The 25,596-nt window shown below is 44.4% G+C and overlaps 1 protein-coding gene across 1 annotated transcript in view; it reads right to left on the bottom strand.

Moving 5' to 3' along the window:
* PCDH15 (protocadherin related 15) overlaps positions 1-25,596 on the bottom strand; it is a 514,059-nt gene that overhangs the window by 66,420 nt on the left and 422,043 nt on the right. The window contains exons 22-26 of the mRNA XM_030950929.1: positions 24,499-24,804; positions 22,369-22,593; positions 14,798-14,914; positions 6,546-6,686; positions 4,284-4,396 (exon numbers count right to left, since the gene is read on the bottom strand). Of these exons, the coding sequence (XP_030806789.1) occupies positions 4,284-4,396; positions 6,546-6,686; positions 14,798-14,914; positions 22,369-22,593; positions 24,499-24,804 (902 nt within the window). The remainder of the gene's footprint in view (positions 1-4,283; positions 4,397-6,545; positions 6,687-14,797; positions 14,915-22,368; positions 22,594-24,498; positions 24,805-25,596) is intronic.

Below are 25,596 nucleotides of genomic sequence, written 5' to 3' on the forward strand. Positions count from 1 at the left end.
AGATATTGAGAACCATGGAATATCCCAAGCTGGAAAGGACCACTTTTGCAACTCCTGAGCTCCAACCCAGAGCACCTTGGATGCTTTTTCCACCTTTCTGAAGGGAGCACCAAATTACAGAGATTCCAACCATGCAATGACACCCCCTACCCTCACTGTCACTCTGCAGGGTTCCCCATTCCCTAATTTCCAACAAGGGAAACTGTCCGAGTGAACAGCAGGAAACCAGAGAACTGGGGAATATCTCTTGGAATAATGGCTCCTGATACAGCTCCATGATTTTTTTTGGTGAAATCCTTTTGCTTGGATGGTGTTTGAGTCCAGTACTGAAGGATTTAATTGGGTGGAAAACATTATGACACCTCTTCCACCGAGGGACAGCAAGCTCCACGCGTTCCCAGATCTCCCTTTTTAGGCAGAACACATTTCCACAGCAGTGCTGGTGCTGGGAGAGAAATAAAATTAAATAAAATGCCACACTACACTTACATTGAGTTACAGCCTGGAATTCACAGCTTCCCATATTTCCCCATAAAACTTCAGATTGCTGGGCAACTGGACACATCTTTTCTGACAGGCTGGGGAGCTGTAATGCAACACTAACAGAAGCTGTAAGTTTGCAAAATTCCCCATTTTTCCTGTTCTGGAATGACTGAACACCTGGTTAATGTGCCCACAGGCACTAATTAGGAAGCAATGATGCTGCTCCTGGTTCCCATCCCATTCCCTGCTCCAGCTACGAGCAATGACCTTCCCCTTGCAGAGGATGTGGAATTTATTAATTAACACAACACCAAAAAGACCCCAAATCCCTTTCAACTTTTACTGTTTTAAATTGAGGACGTGCTCATAAAGAGGACAGGCTTGCTAAAAATACCTCTTTATATTCATCTGAGGTTCCAGTTACATCTGGTCTCCGCTGTTTCATAGCGCTACTAATTAATATCTGTTAATTAAGAAATGAAAGTGCTGCCATAAGTTGTTGTGAAGTAATGGAAAGTTTTGGATTAAATCCTTGATCCAGAGGTGATCTGGGTGAAGTCAGGACAAAATAAAGAAGAGCTTGGGAAAGGGAATTTTTTTTTCTCAAAACATTGATTTATTTGGTTTATTAGGTTTTAACCTTCTTTTTTTTTTGGTTGCCCAGAGGAGCTATGGCTGGAAGTATCCAAAGGATGCTGGACAAGCTTGGAGCAACCTGGGATAGTGGAAGGTGTCCCTGCCCATGGCAGGGGTGGAATGAGATGAACTTTAAGGTCCCTCCCAACCCAAACCACTCTGGAATTGCACAGTTCTTTATCCAGAGACAATTTTGCTGGTACAAAGCAGAGATCACAACCAGCATTAAAAACATTTAATAAACTGTGTGAATTTCTCACCCTGTTTGGGGCAGGGATGTAGAAAATCTCACTGTCCCCACCAACCCAGGGCTGCAGACACTGGACATGTCCGTGCCTTCCACCAGACCTCTCACAGTTCCTCACAAAGGAACCATATTTTATTCCCCACTTATTGTAAATCAGCTGCTCCATTCTATATTTTCTGGATCTCAGAGCCCTCAGCTGCCCTTTGCTGTTCAGTATGGGGAGCACAGCAGTGTTTAGAAGTCTCCAGAATAATTTACATTCCAAACAAAGAAGGTGGGGGGGAAAAGAGACCAATTAATTTGCCCTAAATGATGCAATATTGCAGAGGGAGAGCTGGTGAATAAACACCACTCTGCCTTCATGCACTTGACTGGTGTCTCCTCTGGAAGTCACTCTGGACACAGATAATAATCAATCAAAGTCTCCCTGGGTGTGCAGAGGGCTCCAAGCAGTGCTGGTGTTCCTCTGGCAGAGCTGCCAGGCTCTGCAGGTCAGCTCAAGGCAGAGTGGCACTTTCATCTCCCTTTCTGCTCGTGCCATCTGCTTTCGCTCTATTTTGTATTTGTTTTTGATTTTGTAGCACAGGCTGCAGCTTTATGCTGTGAAACTGTTCAACTCTGACCTTTCCCTAAATACACAGGAAGGAAGTTTGTAAACCAGCTCCAGAACAGCGCTGGAATCACCCAGATTATGATAATTAGAAAAACAAAGATCAATACTAATCCACTCTAAAGCCACTAATTCTCAATCCATCTGAAGTTCAAGCACCCACATCCAGCAGCTTTTCATTTTGCAAGGGGCACCACTGCTCTGTGCTGCCTTTCACCCTAAAGATATCCCATGTCACTGGAAAATGAGGGCCTGTGACACCTGCCAGCTCCAGCTTGCATCACTGCCAACAAACCAAACACAAAGCATGGCCTGCAGAGTGTGACAGTCCCTGAAAACCTTAGGAACCAACACTAGTCCTGCTCCCAAATATCTGAGAGTCTCAGAGCTGAATCAGAAACTTCTGGGGTTGTTTTAATTTAATTTTTGACTTTGAGGAAAATGAATAACTGCCTTTACTGTCCCCAAAAGATTTTAAGAGCTTCTTAGTTGGAAAGGGAAAGCAGGCTGTCCAGATAATCCTGAAGAGTTCACAGGGACACAAAGATAACCTGGCTTATCCAGGCGTTGTCATCAAAAGGTATTATGGGCTACAAGGCACTTTGTACTGCAAGAGTTCTTCACTGTAGTGAAAAAACATTCCCAGCTCCTGGGATAGAACTGGAGATCAAGACAAGCTCAGAAATCAAAGAATCCCAGACTGGTTTGGGTTGGAAGGGACTTCAAATCCCATCCAGGGCCACCTCATCCCATGGGCAGGGACACCTTCCACTGTCCCAGGCTGCTCCAAGCCCCAAGGTCCAGCCTGGCCTTGGGCACTGCCAGGGATGCAGGGGCAGCCCCAGCTGCTCTGGGCACCCTGTGCCAGGGCCTGCCCACCCTGGCAGGGAACAATTCCTAATTCCCAATATCCCATCTGAATTTCCCCTCTGGCAGTGGGAAGCCATTCCATGTGTCCTGTCACTCCAGTTGCTGTTGCAGGGTCCCTCTCCAGCTGCCCTGTGTCCTTTCAGCCCCTGGAAGGAGCTGTGAGGTCTCCACACACCCTTCCCTTCTCCAGGCTGAGCATTCCCATCTCTCCTAGCCTGGATCCACAGGGAAGCTGCTCCAGACCCCTCAGCAATTTCTGAGCCCTCTCTGGACTTGCTCCACAGCAAGTTTGCTCCAGCAGACACCTGCCTGCCCTGATCTGAAATCCCAGTCCCACATGGACATGCTTTTAATTGCTACATTACCCAAAGTAATGCAGCAAACACTGCACACCTCTGGAGATACCTCAGGAACTGCAGGGAGCAGCAGGAACAATTTCTCTCTCTCGAGAAACCCTTCAGCAAAGGATTATTATCAAATGCAAAGTTTGTCATTTTGCACCTGTCCTTCAGATTTCATATCTGTTCCAAGTTAAATATAAAATTAGGAGAAGAGAGGCATGTTTTTGCTGTTTTTCATTTCTTTAAGTGGGAAATATGCTAATACTCAAATCATGAGGACAAATACAGCACAGATAATGATTTTTTGTCTAAACTTGTTTAAATAGCTGAACAAGCCCATCCTTTAGGGCTTACTGAAGACAATTTATATTCAATTTCTGATTCTGATTCCCTGCAGTCCTTGCATTTGGAAATATCTGTACAAACCCCTCTACATTCTGCTGCTGATTATGTCACTACAGCGGCATAGAGAGAATACATTGCAATTTCTTGATATCTTGAAGCTGCTTGCCCTGATCTTATCACTTCCTATTATTGTACAGATGTCAAATTCATCAACACATTCTCTGCTACAAAATTATCAAACTAATCAGCCCACTTTTTGGTTTGCTTTTGATCAATTTTAAGACACTGAGGTCAATGATAATGAACTGTCAGAGGGTAAATATATGAAATCATGTCTCTGTGGTGATAATAACCATCACCTGCACTTCTAACATTGAAGAGGTTGGGTCAGAGTCCTCCCATGCCTCACAAAAATGGTGTAAAGGATCAAAAAATGCCCCACAAAAATGGTGTAGAGGGTCAAAACACACTCCACCAGAGCCCTGGTGATCCTAGTCCCAGTTCCAGCACATTAAATTTGTTTATCCAAATGACTGATATTTTCAACAACTTCTGAGGGGAAAATTTCAAGCAAATCTCCCCTCACCATCACCACCAGCCCAGATCTTTCCAACTGGGGACAACCTGCTCAGACAGTAAAATTCCACCACAACAGAGTATTTTTGTAGTTCTGTTTCAGACTAGCCTTCAAGCAGGACTTCATTTTGGCTTTAAAAACACCAGTTTTAGGGTGAGAGAATGAACTCCTTACCTGTATTCATCCTGTGTGAAGCGTGGGATGACTGAGGGCTGCAGCACTGTAATTTCCACCGTGGTGCTGTTGAACTTCACTGGGTCCCCATCATCGTAGGCAATGACCACCAGCTACAAACAACACAGAAAATCAGGCTCTGACTACACAAAAGAACATTTTTCATCCTGACTTTCAGCAATTCTGGTACTTGCAGGGTCTAAAAAAATCAGAGGTGATTTTCTTTTGCTGCAGGTCACATGCGGCGTAAGAACAAAACATGGAGGGAAACGGTGACAGCCATCCTCAGGTTGAACCTCTGCTGGAAAATTTACAGAAACACAGTAAACTGGAGGAATTTTATTCCTGGAAAGGGTTGTTAAACATTGGAATGGGCTGCTCAGGGAAGTGTGGAGTCCCCATCCCTGGAGGTGTCCAAGAAACCCCTGGATGTGGCACTCAGCGCTTGGGTGGGGATTGATCACAGGTTGGACTCGATGATCCTGAAGGGCTTTTCCAACCTCAATGATTCTGTAACTCCCAATAAAACCAACAGGAAAAGCCCTGGCTGACAATTATCTCTTGCTGACATTCATATCTAGAACCAAAGGCTCATGTTAGAATAAAAAAATTAACATTACTTCCAACCCCCTCCAAAACATCCTCTGCAGAAAAGAGATGCTCTAAGCTCAAACACGGACAAGACCAAATTACTTTCTCTTAAATGAGGCCTGTTATAAATATTCTGATTTTTAAAAACCTTTTCTCATGTCTATTTGATGATTTAACTCAGAATTTTGTGCTGGCACCGTCAGGTTAATTTGTTTTTAGCTTCCCATGAAGTGTTCTTGTGTGTGGACTCCAACTGAAGAAGGAACAATGGGCATTTTTTCCAGTTTTCTCCCTAAATCTTTTCCTTATTTCTGGAGGTTGCTACCTGAGGCAGGTCGTGTACCTCATTCTAGCACAACATTTTCAACTCATTTCTGCCAGTCCAAGCTATTCCACAATAACCCTTTTTGTTTCAGTACAAGACATAATTGCAGAAATCATCCAGATGTTAAATAGTGACTGGAAAAATTCCCAGAGAATTCAGCAGCAGGCACAAGCCCAGTGGTCTTGAAGCAAATACCAATTCCAAGTGTTCCCATCACTGATTTCTGGAGCCTTCTCTGTGTTTTTTTCCTAAGAATCCACATTTTTCTGAAAAGTAATTCCCTGCTGAATATCTCATTTACTGCCCTGATATGAAACAGTGTGGGAGAGATCCCAGTTTTGGAAATAAGTACTAGAAGTAAAATAAGTACTAAGAAGTAAAAACAGCAAGTGCAGCAACAGAAGAGTTCCACTCTGGTGATGTTAACCAAGAAAAAATCCTCTCCTCCCTTGGGTTTTATTATATTAATTAGAAACTTAAAAGGACTTAAATTAGCACTGTCCTAAACCAGGGACTGCTCCAGCTCAAGTAGCCCTTGATGGGACACTCAGGAGTGGAAAACAGTGGACAGCTTTCTTCCTCATCATGGAAGGTGAGCAAATAAACCTCTCTTTGACCCTCATTTCAGAAAAAAAAATAACTGAAAGAAGAAGAAAACACTTTAATGAGTGCAAGGTAGTTTCCAAGTAGGGAAATTACATCAAACCTAAGATACTATGGATATTTTTTTTTTCCTTACTGACCCACTTCTATTTCCATTTTTTACTACCTCATGGATCTTAAAGGGCAGATGCTCTACTGATTTACATTAAAATCGTTCCTTAATCCACACTCATTCATTCCAGAATCTTTAGGACCAGTGACAACAAAATGGGAATTTAGGTTTCCTTAAAATCAATATTTTTACATTAAAACACTCATGAACAGGAACTCCTGAACTACCCAGCTGTGCAGTAACTTTATTTACAAGACATCTAGCTCTTCTTACAAAGTTCTCCCCAAATTCTCCCCAAAAGCCCTGTTGAAAGGGAACTTGGGAAAAATGAGGGTTCCCCAAGCTGCCTCCCTGTTTTCCCCACCCTCCCAACAGGTGCAACCACATCCCTTCAAGACATTCCTGAAATCACAAAGGCACAAAACACAAGCCAGGAGAAAAAGATGGAAACAAAAGAACAAACAGAAGTGAAATTTTGCATGGAAATCCAATGAAAGGTTGCGTTTGATTTTCCAACCTTAATGATTCTGGAATCAATCTATGGAACAGAAGAAAACAAAGGAGAGCCACGATAGTGAAAGGAATCCTAGCAAATCCAGGGAATTTTGTGGCACTGCAGCTGAATTTGTACCTTGAACACTGTGCTGGGCTTTTCATTGAGGTTCACTCGGGTGACGACACGTCCAGAGTTTTCCTCCACATCAAAAATGCTGGCACTGTAGGGAAACTGGACAACATCCACCTTGTAGTGAACCCGACTTGCTGGGGTGCCCTGGAAGGCAAAAAGAGGCAAATTGGAGATTTCTGGGGTTTTAAACACCTCCTGAAGAATTAAAGTGTAACACTGGTAAGGCCATCAAGCAATACTTCGTTTGTCCTCCTCAAACCTGAGCAACCCCTTCAATCATCCCCCCACAGACACCTTCCATGACACCTGAGAGGTCCAGGAGGAAAAATCACCAGAGGTTTGGAAAGAAAAGGGCTGAAACCCCACCTACTTAAACCCAGAAGTGTTTTATAAAAACTGGAATTTTTAAACACAAGATGGACATGGCTTAAGGTTGGTTAAAATACCTTTCAAAAATATTTTGACTTTGTATAAAACTCATTTAAAGTTTAAGAAACTTAGCAGTGGTTAAAGAAAATGCTGTTTTGCAGATGGATTTTAAACAGTTCCATAAGGAACCCTCCTAATGGTTCAGATTCTTGGTGACAAGAACCAAGCCTAGGCACCCCAGGGTGTGTCACAAAGTGTCCCCATGTCCCACTAGCCACATCTTTATTGAGCACCTGCAGGGCTGGGCACTGCAAAGCTGCCTGGGCAGCCCCTGCCAAGGCCTGAGCACCCTTTCCATGCAGAAATTCCTGCTGCTGGCCAAGCTGAGCCTCCCCTGGCCCAGCTTGAGGCCCTTTCCCCTTGTCCTGTCCCTGTTCCCTGGCAGCACAGCCCGACCCCCCCTGGCTGTCCCCTCCTGGCAGGGAGTTGTGCAGAGCCACAAGGTCCCCCTGAGCCTCCTTTGCTCCAGGCTGAGCCCCTTGCCAGCTCCCTCAGCCCCTCCTGGGGCTCCAGCCCCTTCCCCAGCTCCGTTCCCTGCCCTGGGCCTGCTGGTATCCAATAAATGACGGAGTGTGTCCTTAGCCCACTTCTTGTTGCTGATACATTTATGGAAACATTTTTTATTGTCTTTAATGGCTGTAGCCCGAGAAGTTTTGGCTGGCTTTGGCCCTTTTCTCTCCACACACTCCAGGGGAACTGGATCTCCTGGATGTTTTCTCTCTGTATCTCCTGTAGGGTTTTGTCTCTGCAGGGTTTCGTTTCCAGCAGACACCTGGTAGGCTGAAGTCCCTCATAAAAACCAGACTTCTCCCAGCTACGTGTAGGATGTCTCATCTGCCTCTTCATCCACACTAGGGGTTCTAGGACAAATTCCCCCTGATCCTATTTGTACACTAATATCTGAATAATGGTTTTCCAGCATGCCAAAGTCTGGTTATGCAGAGATTTGGGACATTTTACAAAATTCCAACGAAATTATTTTCTAAATATATTTGGGAGTAGATTCAGAGAAGCACTTCTGTCCTAGCAACAGCATGATTTAATTTTCTGAATGCCTTTGAGTCTCAAGCTCAGATCAGGCTTTGACCTTTATGCTGTGTTTAAACAGCCAAAACATCATTAATGGTGGATGGCTGATTTTTACCTGTATTCAATAATGTGCTTTGTTGGGATTGGGAATATATTCCACGTCCCATGCCAGCCACAAAGTACATGGAAACAGAACATTTCCTTTTGTAAACAGCAATGGAAATGGCTACAAAAGTGATTTGAGCTCACTAAATGCTATCGATGTTTTGCTGATCCAACACAAGCCATTTGAGTGTTGCCTCTTGGAGCTCTCCAAGGAATTCCAGCTTGGGCAGGGTTTATGAGGCCATCAGCAACTTTAATCACCCCAAATGGGTCTGCCAGGCATGTTCCAGTGGTTAGCAAATTAATAAATGATTGTGTTCATAGTTAAAAGCACTTCACACATGCTACAGAGGGCAAATCCTGGAAAAAGTGAGAAATTTCTGGGATCACGGCATAGCAGAGTTCATTATCAACTTTCCCCCTGGCATTCCCTGCTTCAGTCATTTTTCTTCAATGTTATAATTAAGAGCAAATTACCTGCTGAAATCCAGCCTATTTGGGCTCGGAGTAATGGCCTTAAACTTGCTTGGAAGACTAAGAATCCTCATCATCATTAAAGCTCCTCACACCAGGTAATTTGTGATTAAATAAACAAAAATCTCATCAGGTTATTGTTGTTCCTGATGTGATTATCAAGTACACTTTGCTCCTGTCACTTCAGAAAAATAACAAAACCAGGATTTATTTTTTATTTATGGCATTTTGGCACTGATGTAATTAGAAAAATCTCCAGAGAGATTTCCCAGGGAAATCTATTTAGAAGCGAGTTTTAATTATCTGAAATATTAATCATCTTTTGCCTCTGTTCTAAATTAATTTAGATGCATTATTATGTCTGCAGCAGAACGTGAATCTAGCTGATAATATTCCCAAATAAACCACAGAGCAAGGATTGTGCTTGGCAGGAGCCACATTCATTCTCTCCAAACAAAGTTTCCCTGAGATTCAGGACTAATGTGAAACTTTAAAAAAAGCTCACCCAGCTCCAATTATTTCTTCTATGGCTGCATGATTCCTTAAAATTCCATTTGTTCAGGGAAAATGCCATTTATTTCTGACACAGAAATTAAGGTCCCTCCCAACCCAAACCACTCTGGGACTCAAACTGGTTACAGACACAAAATTTCATGGCCCAGGAAAGAATGGGGAAAAATGGGTTTCACTTTCATTTGAAGTTGACAGATGAAGATCCCAGGTGTACCTGGATTTCACCCCTAAGGACCAGTATGGAATGGCAGCACCATGAACACAGAGTTATTTCCCAGGTTAATCCCCATAGATTATCTCCATATGTAAATTTCAACTCAAATCTGAGCAATTTGCATAATAAGGAGTTCAATAAGGAAAGTTTTGTAAAGCTAGTGCCATGGAAAAAATTAGAAAGTGGTGCTAAACTCTCCAAACTTACAGGTTTTTGTAACTTACTTTTGTAACTTACTTTTTACTGGTTTTTGTAACTTACTCAAAGCAACCATGGAAGATGGGGCAGCCCAGAGCAGGTGGATGAGTTTGGCGGGTCTTACACCAGTTCAGGGTTGGGAATGGTGCAGTCGTGTAAATTCACCTTAATTTCATTCATATGAACCCTAAAATTTGAAGGATTTTACTCTTTATAGTAGGTAACTCAAAAACAGGGCCTGAAATTCTGAATTGCTAAAGCTGGAAATTCTGAATTTTTAACTCTCACAAGTTGAACACAAAAAAAACCCCATCAACTTTTAAAGGCTTGAGATAAAATTACTTGAGGAACTCCTGGAATCATGATCTCCAGCAACCACTGAAATTCCATAGGAAGAGCTTTTAAAAGATCAAGGTCTGGCCAGCCTGAAAATGGTTTTACCTCCAATTAAAATGCAGTAAAATCTTTAATTGAATATCTCATAGCCTGTTACTTTTAGTGAGTGCATGGAAGACAAAAAGGACAATTACTCCCAATTTGACAAAAGGGCTCCGCTGAAGGAAAGCCTCAGGAGGTGTTGGGAGAATGGATAAAGCATTAAATGGGATGTTCAGGAGCTCTGGAAGCTGGCTGCTCATTAAAATTAGTGTTCTGCATCTGTTTCTATTAACATTTCCAATTAAAAAAAAAAAAGGCAGGATATGGAAGGGAATTGCCCATGGCAGAAACATCCCAGCTTTTACAGTGATAACCCATATCAAAAAAGGGATATACAGGAAAAACAAACACTCCTTTTTACATCAGTCCTGGGAATCCTCTCTGATAAATAAACTGAGCATTTATCAAACAGCTCCTGGTGCTCTCCTGCCCACGTTATTGGAGGATTAAGAGCTTTGAGACCACTCAGAACCATTTTTTCATCTCTCATTACCAGGCCACTTCAGTGAGGCATAAAATGTTCACCAGGAAGAAAACTCTCCTTGTCTCCAAGGGATTTATCCAACACTAATCCAGGCTGATGATTTCTTCAGCTACAAAGGATGATCTAAATGCCCAAAAAAAGAGATGGTTGGCAGTAGGTGCTGGCTGGGGCACTGGAGCCTGCGCCAGCAGCATCCAGAAGCGCAGGTGACTGAGCCAGGTAATGGCTTTGTTCAGCCTTTGGAGTGTTTCCCTGAAAAGGCTGGGAAATATCTAAGAGAACCCAAATCTGAGCACATTTGTGTTAACTAAAGCAAAGCAGGACTTGACATGTTTTCATAGAGGTGCTTCTCCCCCTTTACTCTGCTCAGGTGAGACCCCCACCTGGAGTTCTGGTGCCTCCAACATAGGAAGGTCATGGAATTGTTGGAGAGAGGCACGAGGATGAGCAGAGGGATGGAGCAGCTCTGCTGGGAGGAAAGGCTGGCACAGCTGGGGCTGCTCACCTGGACAGGAGAAGCTTTGGGGTGACCAAACTGTGGCCTGAACGAGCTGCAGGAAACATGGAGAGAGACTCTGTACAAGGGATGGAGGGACAAGGGGGGATGGCTTCCCAGTGCCAGAGGGCAGGGCTGGATGGGATATTGGGAATTAGGAATTGTTCCCTGGCAGGGTGGGCAGGCCCTGGCACAGGGTGCCCAGAGCAGCTGGGGCCGCCCCTGCATCCCTGGCAGTGCCCAAGGCCAGGTTGGACTTTGGAGCTTGGAGCACTTGGGGACAATGACCTTGAAGATCATCTCCTTCCAACCCCATCCACAGGCAGGGATATCTCCCCCAGTTCTCTGTGTCTCAGTTTTATCCCATCTCTGCTCCCACTGTGGGCAGCCAGGCAAAGGCAGCTGGGGATTGCTCTGGGAGCCCAAATCCAGCCAAGGCTGTGTGGGTGCTCCTGCTCACCTGGAATTCCAGGGGTGTTCCGGAGGCAGAGCTTCCCTGCACAGGGCTCACCACTTGTCCTGCTCACAGCATCCAACAGCCTAAACTTACCCACTCCAAGGGACTAAAAAACTCCAAAAACTGGAAAATTCCTTAGGCTGAGGCTGGACACCACCTCTGGAAAGGAAGCTCAAGCTGATGTGTGAGGGAGAACTCACAATTAAAGGGTTTGTTCACATGGAAAAAATGCTCAGCTGCCTCAACAATTCCAGCTGCAATGTGCTTAAAATCAAAGCTTTTTATTCTTGTAAGGTTTACCAGTTATTTAGAAAGAACTGAAGCTGTTTCCAAGCTTTTCCTTGGCAGCCATGGCACTACTTTGTCCCCATCATTCCCTCTGGCCTAATTTTGTTGGTTTTTGCTTAATATTTCCTGCTAATACCTAGAACTAGGTAGAATTCCTCTGGGAAAGGCAGGGTGAGCAACTTAAGGATGCACCAAGTAATTTGAAAAATTATTTATGTATTTATATAAATTATTTATGTATTGATATAAAGCGTTACTACTTCAAAAATGTAAAAAAATCTAGTGTTGGTTGTTCCAAACAACCAAAGGACAAAATGTTGGTTCACCAAATTTCATGAAATCCAAGTTTTCAGACAAAACTTCCCCGATTTCAATGACCAGAAGGATGTTTCAAGTTTATAACACATGTAAAAGTAGCTATTAAAACATAATTTACATTCTCGGTCGCTGCAAATAAAAAGAGAATTAAAACTAGAAAAGAAAGGAGCAACTGGTAAGAATTTAAAGTGACATTTACTCAAAACAGCCCTGCAAATCTTGCTGTGGCCTTTAGAGAAAAGCTCTGGGTTTTATGTTTTAATTGACATTTCACCAAGGACCTGAAGAAAAACTATCAGAGGTCTCTGATGCCTTCAGGCCAAGAGGTTTTGACCGCTTTGAAATCCACAGGTCGAAATAAAAACATTACAAAGTATCTCTGAGGAAGTGCTTGACTCTGGCACAAATTATTTGTTTTAACTGAGCAACTCTTCATAATAATCAGAAATTTGCACGGTTTTTGCAGCAAAACCCATCCTCTTATCAACAGTACATTCTAATGATCGCCTAAGGTTTTAGGCACCAGTTAAATTAAGAAAATCCCACATTTTCACCCTCAGATTTGTTCACATGGATACACATGGAAGATACACCAAGTTGTAAATAACTCAGTGTGCGAAGGTTTGATGGGAGGATTTTTTAAAATACAACCAAGAGATGCTTTCATCTCCATCTCCAATAAATGAAGTTCTGTTGGTTTAATTTAACAGTAAAAGCTCACTCTTACCCCTATAAACTATAAATTCCTAAATAATTTGGGAAATACACACAGAAAACAATGTCCCAGGTGTCTTTCACCCTCTTGTGCTTCACCTAAATTAATCCTTGTTGGTTGAAATGGAGAGCCCACCTCCACTGCCACCATTCCCAGCTCCTCCTCCTTCCCCCTCCTCCTGCCTGGAAAAATTCCAATTTGCCTTATCTGCAGAGAAATCCCACACAGGTGCTGGGCCTTTCCAGCTGGATCCTCACAGCATCCATATTCATCTGACAACGTTGGGATTTGCTGAAAACAATGCTTGTCTCTGAGGAGCTGATTAGGTCTGAAAAGCTTTTATTGCAGATGATGGAAAAATCTGGCTGGGCTTTTATTCTGGATGTGGGAATTACATATATTACTTGCAAAATAACAACAGGAAAAGTTAAGCTTGGAGACTTCAAATTAGTTGGGCTTTTATAAACAGGCATTTTTTAAAGCTACAATTATTTTTCAATAGATACTTATTTCTTTCCCTGAACTGATAAAACAAATGTATTAGTACCCTGCAAATAAGATTCCAACAGGTTTAAATCCCCCAAACCACACAAGTAAAGTATTGATGATAACTAAGAATGTTCCATCCCTTAAGGCAAGTTTAGAACAAGGTCCCCTTGCAGAGCAGAGAGAAGGTTGTGTGCTTTTTAAACCAAATTTCCAGTGAATTCACATCAAATACTTTGTGACATCATTCAATGTCAAAACCAGCTTCAAATAAATAGAGATTTTTCCAGTGGCACAGGCTGGCTCAGGCAGAAAAAGAAAAACAGCCATTTATGCCTGGTAGTTTTACTTTTAAAATAAAAAAGATGAGGGACAAAACTACCAGCCATTATTTTAAAATAACAAACTCCTTTCCAAACCTCCTTTAAAGCTTTCCTCCATAGCTGGCTGACTTTTATGGCCCTTGCATTTATTAGAGGCTTCAGGGTAACTTCATTTTTAAATCTTCATAAACATCAACAGGTGTTCATGTGATAGTGACAAAAAATGTCACAAAATGTTCAGTAGGGTTTGGGGTTGTTAAATGAAAAATGAAATAACTTTGCACTGAAAATGCTGATTGCACAGGACTGAGGATTATAAATGTCCTTAATCAGAACTATTTTGTTTCCCCTCAGTGATCTCTTAGTCTTCAAAACTTAGACACAGCAATTATAAAATGGAGCTTTTATCAGAATGGGCAAAGACAGCCCAAAATATATCATTTTAAGGCAACAACATTTATTTAATGTTAAATAGAAGCTGCCCAAGCCCCAATCAAACCACATTTAGCTAAGCTGTACCTGATTTGTGTCCAAGCACTTCATCAGCTTTTAATGTGCAGGGCACATTCCCCCTGAGGATTATTCTCCTTCTTATGCCAAACTCTGTCAATTAAAAATTAAACCTGACTGGCACACCAGCTCTGGCTTTTCCTGTCCTCAGAGGATCATCTGGCCACTGATGTTCATCAGGCTCTGATGACAAAAATTGACCTCAAACTTCAGAACAGGCAACAAGTCAGAGGTGCGTGCCCAGTTGTGTCACTCGAGGGTTTCACCAGGGAGCAGCAGGAAAAAAAACAGGGACAAAAATAAACTTTATCCCCAAACTAAATGCCCTGGGCACAAATATTGCCCGTGGAATGTGCAGCTGGGGAGCTCTGCAGCCCCACACCAATCTGGGATGGCTCAGCTGGGAAGTGCACCGTGACTGTGACACCAAACAGTGCCAACCTCACCAAGCTGTGGGTTCTTTCCTCTTGAACTACCCCAAAGCCAGGCCCAGCTCCCCTCCCTGCCTGTTCCTCTCACTCTCTGAAGATGGATAAAGAGCTTTCCTAAAGCCTCCCTGACAGACAGGAGCTGCAGCACTGATTTTCCAGCTCCAGCAGGCAGCCTTGGAAATGCAGCCTGTCCTGAGCAGCAAAGCCAGGCTGACATGAAACAAAGGTAGGAATTGCTCCTCTGTGAAGCTCCTCATGCTCTGAGTTGATGAGAGAGCAGGGGAACTTCAGAGGGTTCAATTTTACTCCCTTTTGGGTGTGGTATATTGAGAGAAGTTTTTCCTTACCGGGGGATCCCGATCCTCAGCCGAGACCGTGGTGATAACGGTGCCCTTGGCTGCATCAGGAGCAACCATTCCCCTGTAGAGCTTCTGGCTGAACTCTGGAGAGTAATCATTCATATCCTGCAAAAAACACAAGTCAGAGTTTAGTCCTGGAGTGTTTAACAGTTCCCTGCTGTTTGGGAACTTGCAGGGGCACACTGAACATTCCTGTAATTGTGCAACTCCTTTCTAGGGAAAGCAAAGGGGTGGTTTGCTATCAATGAACTGGAAAATTCCTATTCCTCTGGTAAAACCTTTAACCACAGAAAGCTCTCACTCAACACCTGATTCCAAAAACAAAAATCCAAGGCATTTGATTGCTAAAAAACCAGAATGGAGCCTCTATAAGCCTGCAAGATTTCACAGCCCTAAGGACATCCACAGCTGTGAAAAACCTAGAGGAGCCTCCCCCAGACCACAGTACCTGCTCTGGGCCCAGGATCCCATTCTAGTCCTGCCCCAGGGATGCCAAAGGATTCAATTATACATGATAGAGTTTGGTTCTGGAGTTCCAGCAAAATTCCAAATGCATTCACAAGTGGTTTTGTTGAGTCTCTCCCTCCCTCCATGGGGATTGCCATTGCCAGGCTCCCCCAATTCCATTAACCCTGCACAAAATGAGGGGGAAGGTGCTGAAGATTAACAGAAGAATGGATGTGGGACTGCTCAGCTGAAGGCAATTCTGCAGGAAAGCACAGCCCCACAAGAGAACAAAGCAGAGAATTCCACACCACCTGCTCCTGTGGCAGCAGGCTTGCCTCATTTTCCAAAAGGAATGAGCTGCTCTGCTTGATGGTGTTTGTTACCTCTAATATCCAGTAAATTAAGGGGAAATAAAATGTCCTTTGAAAGACAAAAGGTCATTTGCACAAATTCTTGTGCCTGACATAGGCAAGGATACATAAATATATGTCTATAGTTGTATATAAACCTAAACATATCTCAGATATTTTGCAGGGTCATCCAGAGTTGCTTCTGTTTGTGTGGAGATTAAAAATAAACTCTATTTTTTATTTTTCCTTTTATAAAACAAGATGTCTACCAAAACATTTTTTTTCCAATTAAAGTTTATTCTTCTGTAGAAACCTCTTTAGGTTTGTGGTATATTCAAATCAGACGTGTCTGTCACTCACTGAATGTTGTGTGTTATTAATTGGGAGATGTCACTTGGTCCAATGGAAGGTGTCACTGCTCATGGCAGGGGTGGAAGGGGATGGGCTTTAATGTCCCTTCCAACACCAACCATTCCATGACTCCATGGGAATCTGGAGGCAGAGATTGGAATCCAAGGAGTGCTTTTCCCAGAGCAGTGAAGGGATGTTTAACATCCAGGTATTAAATATTTACATTTCCAACTTAGCAGGGCACAAGCATGAAAGGTCCCTTGGTGTCCCCATAAACCAAAAAACCATTAATTTCCCTGTGTACAGTGACATTCCCAAGGCTGTTTTATGCTGGGAATGCTGCACCTCAGGGATTTTCCTGGCCCCACCTGTCTGGGAGCACCCGGGTTAGTATCAGTGCATTACAGCAAGTGACTGCCTTAATGAGTTTTAAATTACATATTGATTTCCTCCTTAGTGCCTGCCCTCCCCTCCTGCTTTGTTTCTCCTCTTTGCCATTCCCAGATGACAATCTCACTTCCCAACATTTTTGTTCAGCATTTTTATACTGCTTGCAGGCAGGGCAGTGTTTGTTTCCTACCAATCTTTTTTCCTATAAATACCAGCCCTGGGAATGAGCTGTGTCCTGCTCAGAGAAGGAGAAATGTGGTGGGGAAGTGGGATCCCTCCCAAATTGTGATTTTTCTGCACTTCATCCTTGATCTTGAGCAGGGGAGGGATGTCAGGATCCTATAGTGCTTTTGTGCTGCCCCACTGGAGCAAAGAGGAACAAAACCAACAAAAAGTTGTAGATAAAGAGTATCTATGGTATGGAGAAAGCTTTGGGGGTGTTATGCTTTGCCTTTTGCTCTGTTTTGTAAATAAATCTGTATAAAAATAGAATAAATCTGCAGTCAGAGAAGCAGTGACACAAAGGCTGCTTTGTAGTTATCTGTAAATATGTTATTATGTATTATATACATAAATCTATTATTACCTTACTGTCAAACTAGGAAGCCCAGGTATTTAAAAGTGAGAAATATGGAGAACCCAGTTCCCAGATTTCCTATTTCCATATTATGGAGCATGTCTGATGGTTAATAGGAGCCTGGATTTGAGTTAATGGCAGCCTGGATTTATGTGGCTGGAGCAGTGAACTGGGGAAGGTTTTAAGATGCTGCAGTTTGGCCCCATTTGTGGGATTTTGCCTCACATTTAAAAGGTGATTTCATGAGTTCCTACAACCTCTTTGTGGGAGGTTTACTGCCCCATTCCTGAACCTTTGCTTGGGGATTGCACTCATGTTCTGCATCCACTTCTGTGCAAGGGTTAGAAGTGTTTTAAGATGCCATCAGATGTAATCTTCAATTATTTACCTGTTTACAAGCAAAACACATCTGGGGCTTTGGGCTCTGCTCAGAACAAAGCCCAGGACTTGCTCCAAATATTTGTTGTCCAAAGTCTCTCTATGCTGAAAACCTGAAAACTCCACCTCTGCATCTGTCCAGCGTTAAATTCTCTTTGATAGCAATGATTGGATTGAGGACCTTGGAGAGAGAGAATTTACAAGGGCCTGGAGGGTCAGGACACAAGGAATGGCTTCTCATTGCCAGAGGCCAGGGCTGGATGGGATATTGGGAATTAGGAATTGTTCCCTGGCAGGGTGGGCAGGTCCTGGCACAGCTGTGGCTGCCTCTGGATCTCTGGCAGTGCCCAAGGCCAGGCTGGACTTTGGGGCTTGGAGCAGCCTGGGACAGTGGAAGGTGTCCCTGCCCGTGGCATAGGGTGGAACAGAATGAGTTTTAAGGTCCTTTCCACCCAAACCACTCTGGGATTCCATGAAATACCTGATTTCACCAGATACTGGCATATCAAGAACTTCAAGTCCCTTCCCATCCTCTTGGCCTCTCATAATGAACATACCTCAATTAACACCAAGTTCAAACCCTTGTGGTGATGCTGATATGGCCAAAGTGACCCCTTGGATTTTGTCTGTGAGTGGGTGCAAGCTGCTTTACACAGGGCTTTGTCTGAAGCTGCACAGAACAGGGCACAACTGCATCTCTTTCCCACTTAGTGCTCAGTAGACCCTAAAGTAGCTCGTCCTATAAATTAAGGGATAATACTCATAATGGAATACACAAGGCAATAAATGCCTGGCAAATGATTGAACTGATCAGTTGAGATGGAAGGAAAGAAATAAATCTGTTTACCATCAGTATAGCCCAACCCCAGGCTTGTTATTCCATTAGTGTCACCAGAAATGAGAAATATTTTGGAGGCAATCCAGCTGATTTTTTTCACCTTCTTCTAAGTTTTATGGTGCTGCTCTGTTCTTTAAATGGGAAAAGATGTTCATTGTGTGGCAATTCCTGCTGCCCCCAGGCTCCCATTGGATTTGCCCCTCAGGACACTCAGCTCGGTGTCCCCCAGGTCCTTCCCCACAGAGCTGCTCCCCCAGCCTGTGCTGGTGCCTGGGGCTGCTCCTCCACAATCATCAATGAACAATTTAAATAATCCTGGGATCAGCACTGAGCCCTGGGGACACCTGCAGTGACAGCCACCAACCACACCCTGTGCCACTGATCACGACCCCTGTGATCAGCCAGTTCTCAACCACCTCACTGCCTCCTCATCCTCATGTTTTTGGCATTGTTAGAACTGAAACCCTCTGGTTTTAATTTATTCTTTTTGCTCTCTCACTTTGAATCCTTCACCTGTGACAATGGCTTCATTCCACCACAAAATGTCCTTGAAAAACTCCAAAGCAAACCAATCCCCAACCCACAAAGAGAAGAAAAACAATTTTACAAACAAGAAAAGGTAAAACAATACCAAAAAATGCTGGTAATAAGAAGAGGAGGACACAGCATAAAATATGCAGAAGTTTTACAGGCCCCATGATACAGAAATTCGCATTATTTATGTTTAGGAATGCAATACTCACTTAAGAGTAACTGTTTGTTATCAAACCCTATTACCACAACAGCTCCTTCCAAACGCTAAATCCTAATAATTTGAACTGCAAGGATTTTCCCAGTACTACTGGGAATCATCTGGATTGTGAGGGGATGCTTGTGTGTACAACAAGAAGCAAAAGCAACTCAGCCCTCCCAGACACCCCATGGCTTCTTACACCTTCAAGGGAAACGTTAAGAAAGCAGTCAAAGGAACTGGAAACAGGGAAAAGAGAAAAATCTTGGTGTGTTTGAGGTGGTGGGAAGAAATCAGAGCCACCTAGACTATCTCTCCTTGGAAATACTTGAATGGATGCAAGGATTATTGTTCTATGACTCCCTGAGGGGTTGGGTCAGGTGGGGATTGGGTTCTTCTCCCAGAAAACAACGACAGAACAGAAGGAAACAACTTCAAGCTGTGCCAGGGGAGATTCAGATTGGATATTGGGAAAGGTTTCTTCACCCAAAGGGTGGCCAGATATTGGGAGGGATTGCCCAGGGCAGAGGAGGTGTTACAATCCCTGGAAGAAGCGTGGATGAAGGTCTTAGAAGAAGTGTGGATGTGGCACGTGGGGACACAGTTTAGTAGTGCAGCGTTAATGGTTTCACTCAATGATCTCAGAGGTCATTTCCAATTAAATGATTCCATGAATTCATTGATTCACCTCTGGGTTTCTCTGCCAAAGCAGTCCCAGGACATCCTCACAATGCAAGGAGCCTTTTGGCTGGCAGCAGAGGCCAATAACTTGCTCCATCCCCACGTGAGGGTACAGATGAAGTTATTCCTCCTGCAGTGAAAGCCCCGCTCTGCAATCTGTGCCTCGACCTAGCTCAGGGCAGGTTAATACAAACTATTTGTAACTTGTCATGCCAAGGGCTGAGAGTCCAAAGAACAGGCCAGTGTGCATCCCCCTCCTGCAGCCACAGGGAGCAGGGGGCTCTGGGTGTGCTCATTCCATTGGATAGCTCACAAATGATGGACGACACCATCAGACATCCACAGCTGCTTAACACAATTCCATTACCCAGGAAAAATTACAGTGCTTGCAGTGAAGAGCTGGGCTGGGAGAAATGACGAATGTGAGCAGAACAGTGGGAGCCCCAGAGGGCTGGAGAACTCAGTAATAACACAAATAAAGTCCTCAGGGTTGGAGGGGCTGGATCTGTGATGGTGACATGAGCTTGGCCCCAGCACTGCCTCTGCTTCCCTCTAGTTCAATTTTGTGCTCTTATGTTGGGGGCTGTGGGGCATCTGCACTTGGCTGAGTTCCTATTTGGGCTCTCAAACCCTGTATTAAAGTAATTACTCAAAGCCCAGCCTGTAAATAAAGGGAAAGCTCAGGAACTACTCAGAGGAAACACATCCAGTTCCTGCAGCAGGAGCAGAGGATGCTGAGTGGGAGGGAAAGGGTGGCCTGTTCTTGTTCTCACTTGGTTTCAAAACTCTGCACCCTGCTCCTGCTGCTCTGACTCTTGGATCAGCCTTCTGAGGTGTCTTGAGGATCCTTCCCATCTCAAACAGGGACAGCACAGGGTTCTGCCTTCACCCTCCACCCTCTCCCCTCACCCCTGTGAATTCTGTATCTGGGAAGTTCATCTTTAAGCTCAAATCAAACCATCCAGACACCTCTTGTGACCAATATTCAAAATATCTGCCATCTGACATAAAGCCTGCTAATGACATCTGCCCAACACATTGAGATATTAAATCTGGCTTTTCCACAAGTCCTCCTCCATTCTCTCAAGTGCCACTCAAAATTCCCCTGTCCTACCTCTCACTCCAGCACCATCTTCATCTCAGCATTTAAATAATATTTGATTATGTCCCCTGATCTGTTGCAAAACTCAGCCTGTCACTGAGTATATAAACACCCGCCTTAAACTGGATTTATTTTCTTTCTCACTTAAAGTATCCCCTGCTTGTCCTCCCTCCCAGGCCCTGTTCTGTCCTCAGCCAAACACTTTTTACTTCAAAGTTGTTACTTCTGGTCCCAGCCTGGTATTCCAGCCTCTCCAAAGCATCATCATGCTCCCATTTTGTTGCTCATGTGTGGGAAGAGTTTCCAAGAGAGCATAAACTGATTTTTGATCCTATTAATCCCCTCCTTAAATTCCCTATTTCTTCCTTTGAATGTGCACAAGCTGCTGGTACTGAGGCCACTAAGCTGAACTGCAATTTCCCTTGACATTAATTAATACAATCAACCACACAATCAGACAACAGCTTTTCTCTGAACACAATCCTACATGAAAACCTTAAAAAAACCCCAACAAACCCACCCAAACCAACCCGAACCATTCTTTCAAAAATTCAGTGCGCTGGGGAAAGGTTTCTTTAATCAAAAAGAAACTTGAGGTTTGAGCAACTTGCTCTGTAAAAGTCCAACAGAAGGAGCTCAGGGAATGATGGAAAAGCTGTTTCCTGCCAATGACTTGGAAAGTGCTGGGGAAAAGCATGGATTAGTCAGGAACCTGCACCTCACTGAGACATTCTGCAGACAGAGAGGCATCATAGAAGCCTTCTGGCATTGTCACCAGAGCTACTAATGGGAGACATTTACTGTCCTAAAAGAATTGTGAGCTCAGCAGAGACTGACAAACAGAATTACTCAAAACCAAGCGGCAATTCAAGCACCTGCAGATACAGAAGAGGTTGAACCCTTATGACTGGCAAATGCTTTTCACAGACACATTTAAACTCAATATTTGTCAGCTGTGCTTTTGGTCCTGCTACAATTTTTGCTCCTTCACTAAAATCTGAGCAATTAAAGTCTCTGCTCTCCCACAGTTCACAGAAACTCAAGCAACTGCTCGAAAGGACAGAATGACTGACAGAGCTGCACCTTTGGGAACGCCAGGGGTAGGATTAAGGCATCTGAGATCTCCTCTCCTCTTGGACACAGGCAAATGAAGATGGGGATGTATTTGAATCACAGATAAAACATTTTCCATTTGTGGATCATTCCCAAACAGACACCAGCACCCCTGGGGATGCCCTGAAACCCTGAGGTGAGGCTGTGGCTCACTGCAGTTCATGGTGCAAGACACTGAATCAGGCTGTTCCTTTGCAGAGCTGGATTTCCCAGCAGCAGAATCTGGAATCCAGGATGTGCTGTGCCACACCAGCACTCAACACACCCCAGTGGGTCTTAAAATCACAATTTGTGGGCTGAAAAGTGATGGTGTCACTTTTGCAAACAATTCCATGAGGGGTTTATTTCAGATTAGAGATTACTTTTAGAGATTCTAGAGAACAAAACATTTGAATTTGTGTCTGGTGTTCTTTGATTTCATAAATCCAGGATTTAACTATGTAATTGCACATGGGGAGAACAATTACAGCTGTTACAAAGTGTGAATAGAATAAGACTCATGTAAGTGAGGTGCAGGACAGCAGAGAGTGCTGGTGTTTCACCAGCATGGTGATGGAATATTCTGGGAGAGGATGCTGCTGGCTGAGGAGTGACCCCTTTACCTTGACTCTGACGGTGACAGTGGCCAGCCCAGGTGGCATGGTGCCCTTGCTGTCGAAGGCTTCCACGAGGAAGGTGAAGGTTGCCTCTGTGTCAGAGAAGGATTCATAATCCAAGGATTTCCGGAGCGACAGCTCTCCCGTGTGCTTGTCCAGGGCAAAATGCTGCCGGGCTTCCTCAGTGCGGATCCGGTAGTTCACATCTGCTCCCAGGTCTGCATCCTTGGCCTGCAGGGAACAGAGGCACATCACACAAAATCCATCCCTGTGGAAACCTAGAGCACAGGGAATATTTCTCTGTCTGCTCTGGGGTGCCCTGACCCCCAGGAGAGCACTGGCTTTGACCCTCAGTCATGGAGAAAGTTTCCTAGACTTCAAGATAGACTGGAACCTGTAGGAAAGACATTCTGTGCTGTTCTTGTGAGCCAGCAAAGGCTTCCTGATGATAAGGAAAGCCCCATCTCTCTCCTGAGGAAGACAACAAGGTTGTCACCGTGGCGATATTGTGAAGGAGAGCAAGTTAAAAGATCTGGACTCTGGCTAGCTCACAGAGCGACGTGGCTCCTTGATCATCCACTGAGAACTTTGTTTCTTTCTTATAACAAATAGGCAGTGAATGTGGCTGTTAAATGAATGTAAATATCTTGAAAAAGTACAAAAGCAACATGTTGCTGTAATAAATCTCTCTTGCAGCGTCCTGATTGAGTTGTGGTACTTTGTGCTGTATCATGCTCTATAACAACATGAACCCACAAAAGTGTGCAATAGATTACAGAGAGCAGTGTAGGTGTATCACTTGGTGAGAAATTGAGGTTTTGGGATTTTTAGTGTGTTGTGGATGGAAGCAAGATGGAGAGCACAGGGTGTCATCCTGGGTTTCTTCTTCATGCTGCTTCTTCCTCCTTCTCCATGGGTTTGGGTGGCATTTTGTAATTGGGCAGAAAAGTCCCCATTGCAGCTCTGTGGGATCAGTTATTGGGTTAAAAGGGAAAATAATCCAGGTGTCAGTTCTTAATTGGATAGTTTAGTCTGAAAAGCCCTTGTACCAAGAGATTGTTGGCCATTTTGTGCCTTCTAATGAAAAGCTGCTGAACTCACAGTAGTGAGGCTGTTTTACTGATAAGAAATAATAAATACCTGAGTCCCAGCATGAATTACTGTCTCAAGTGCCTTCAATGCAGACCCAGAGAAACTGAAGACCAGCACCCCAGCAACTGGGACCCCCCCACATCCTCACAAAATATCCCTCTGAAATTTAAAGGGCAAACTGTTGAGGACATCTTGAGTTTAGTTGTGTTGTTGTAATCGTATTCAATGTGCACAGACACAAGTAATGAAGAATTCACTGAAGGTTCAAGCTGGGGGAAATAAGCACAGTGTTTTGGGAAAATGGCAGTGGAAACTGAAGCTGGTCTTAGCTCTCCTCCCTGGGTACCTGCTTTTGGCCACTGCCAGGATCACAGAATCCCAGGATGGTTTGGGTTAGAAAGGATCTTAAACCAGACAGTGCCACCCCCTGCCATGGGCAGGGACAGCTTCCACTGTCCCAGGCTGCTCCAAGCCCCAAAGTCCAACCTGGCCTTGGGCACTGCCAGGGATCCAGGGGCAGCCCCAGCTGCTCTGGCACCCTGTGCCTCCCCATCCTCCACGGGAACAATTCCTTCCTAACATCTGATTGTATCTCTCCTCTCTTAGCTTAAAACTCTTCCCCTTGGCCTACAGCTGTCTGCCTGTGTAGATGGTGGCAGTGTAGGATTTGCTGTTTCATAATTACTATTATTTCCTAAATAACCCTATCTTTAAAGGGTTTTTTGGTACCTGGCTAAAGGCCAAGCATTTTTCAGAATCACAGAATCCCAGAAGGGTTTGGATTGGAAGGGACATCAAAGCCCATCCAGTGCCACCCCCTGCCATGGGCAGGGACACCTTCCACTATCTTAGGTTGCTCCAAGCTTCATCCAACCTGGCTTTGGACACTTCCAGGGATCCAGAAGCAGACAGAGCTGCTCTGGGCAAAAAAGAACTTATCCCCATGCTCCAGCTCACAATCTTTCACTGCAGTCTCACTGCCGAGTTAAGAACCCTGAATATCACAGAACAACCACGCGCCACATTCACTCACCCCCTCCTCACCTCCAGCTGCAGGAAGACAGTTCCTGGCGGGAGATTCTCTGGCACACAGACAGCGTAGGAGGCGTTGGTGAACACGGGGCTGTTGTCATCGATATCCAGCACCTTGATGGCCAGGGTGAGCGTGGAGCGCCGCGGGTCCACGGCGCCGTCGGTCGCCTCCACCACGAGCTCGTAGTGATCCCTCAGCTCCCTGTCCAGCTTCACTGCTGTGTAAATGCTGCCATTGGAGGTGATCCTGAACAGCTTGTTGAAGTTGGCCAGACTGTAGTGGACCTGCCCATTAACCCCAGCATCTGCATCTGTAGCCTGAAGAGACAGCAGGAAAATCATGGGTTAGCGCACAAATTGCAAACCTCCGAGGGAGACGCCCACAGGAGAGAAATCAGGTGAGGCAGGGAAGGATTCTGCCAAATCTGTGGTGTCTGGGGCAGCCTGCCTCTGTCTGAGCTTTGACTGAAGATAAAACATCCCACAGAAACAAATGGCTCCATTCCCACTGACAGAAGCCAGGCTAACTGGATCCCTTCAAGAGAAAAGGCACATTTAGCTGTTCAGCCTTGGAAACTTTTGCCAGGACAAGAGGACATAGCCTCAAGTTGTGCCAGGGGAGGCTCAGCTTGGCCAGCAGCAGGAATTTCTGCATGCAAAGGGTGCTCAGGCCTTGGCAGGGGCTGCCCAGGCAGCTTTGCAGTGCCCAGCCCTGCAGGTGTCCCAGGAAGGGCTGGAGGTGGCACTCAGTGCTCTGGGCTGGGATCAGGCACAGGCTGGACTCAGTCCTGGAAGTTTTCCCATCCTAAATGATTCTGGGATTCTATCCCTATGTTTCTCTGAACTTCAACAGAAGATTAATTTGATGCTTGTGAAGCCAGGCCCTCAGCTAATTCTAATGCTGAAGGATCTTCAGGACTGGGTGGTGTCTGAGAGGAATTTTTATTTAACACTGAAGCAGTGTTTCATTGCTGCCCAAATCCTTATGGAATATGAATTTAGATGAAGGATGGATGCAGACAGACAGAAGGGACACGTGAGTTAGAAATTTTCTTTCCACTTAACACATTTGTCACACTCAGTGATATTTTCATTGCTACTCTCTGAAGA

This window comes from Camarhynchus parvulus, chromosome 6 (genome assembly GCF_901933205.1).
Source record: "Camarhynchus parvulus chromosome 6, STF_HiC, whole genome shotgun sequence".
NCBI lineage: Eukaryota > Metazoa > Chordata > Aves > Passeriformes > Thraupidae > Camarhynchus > Camarhynchus parvulus.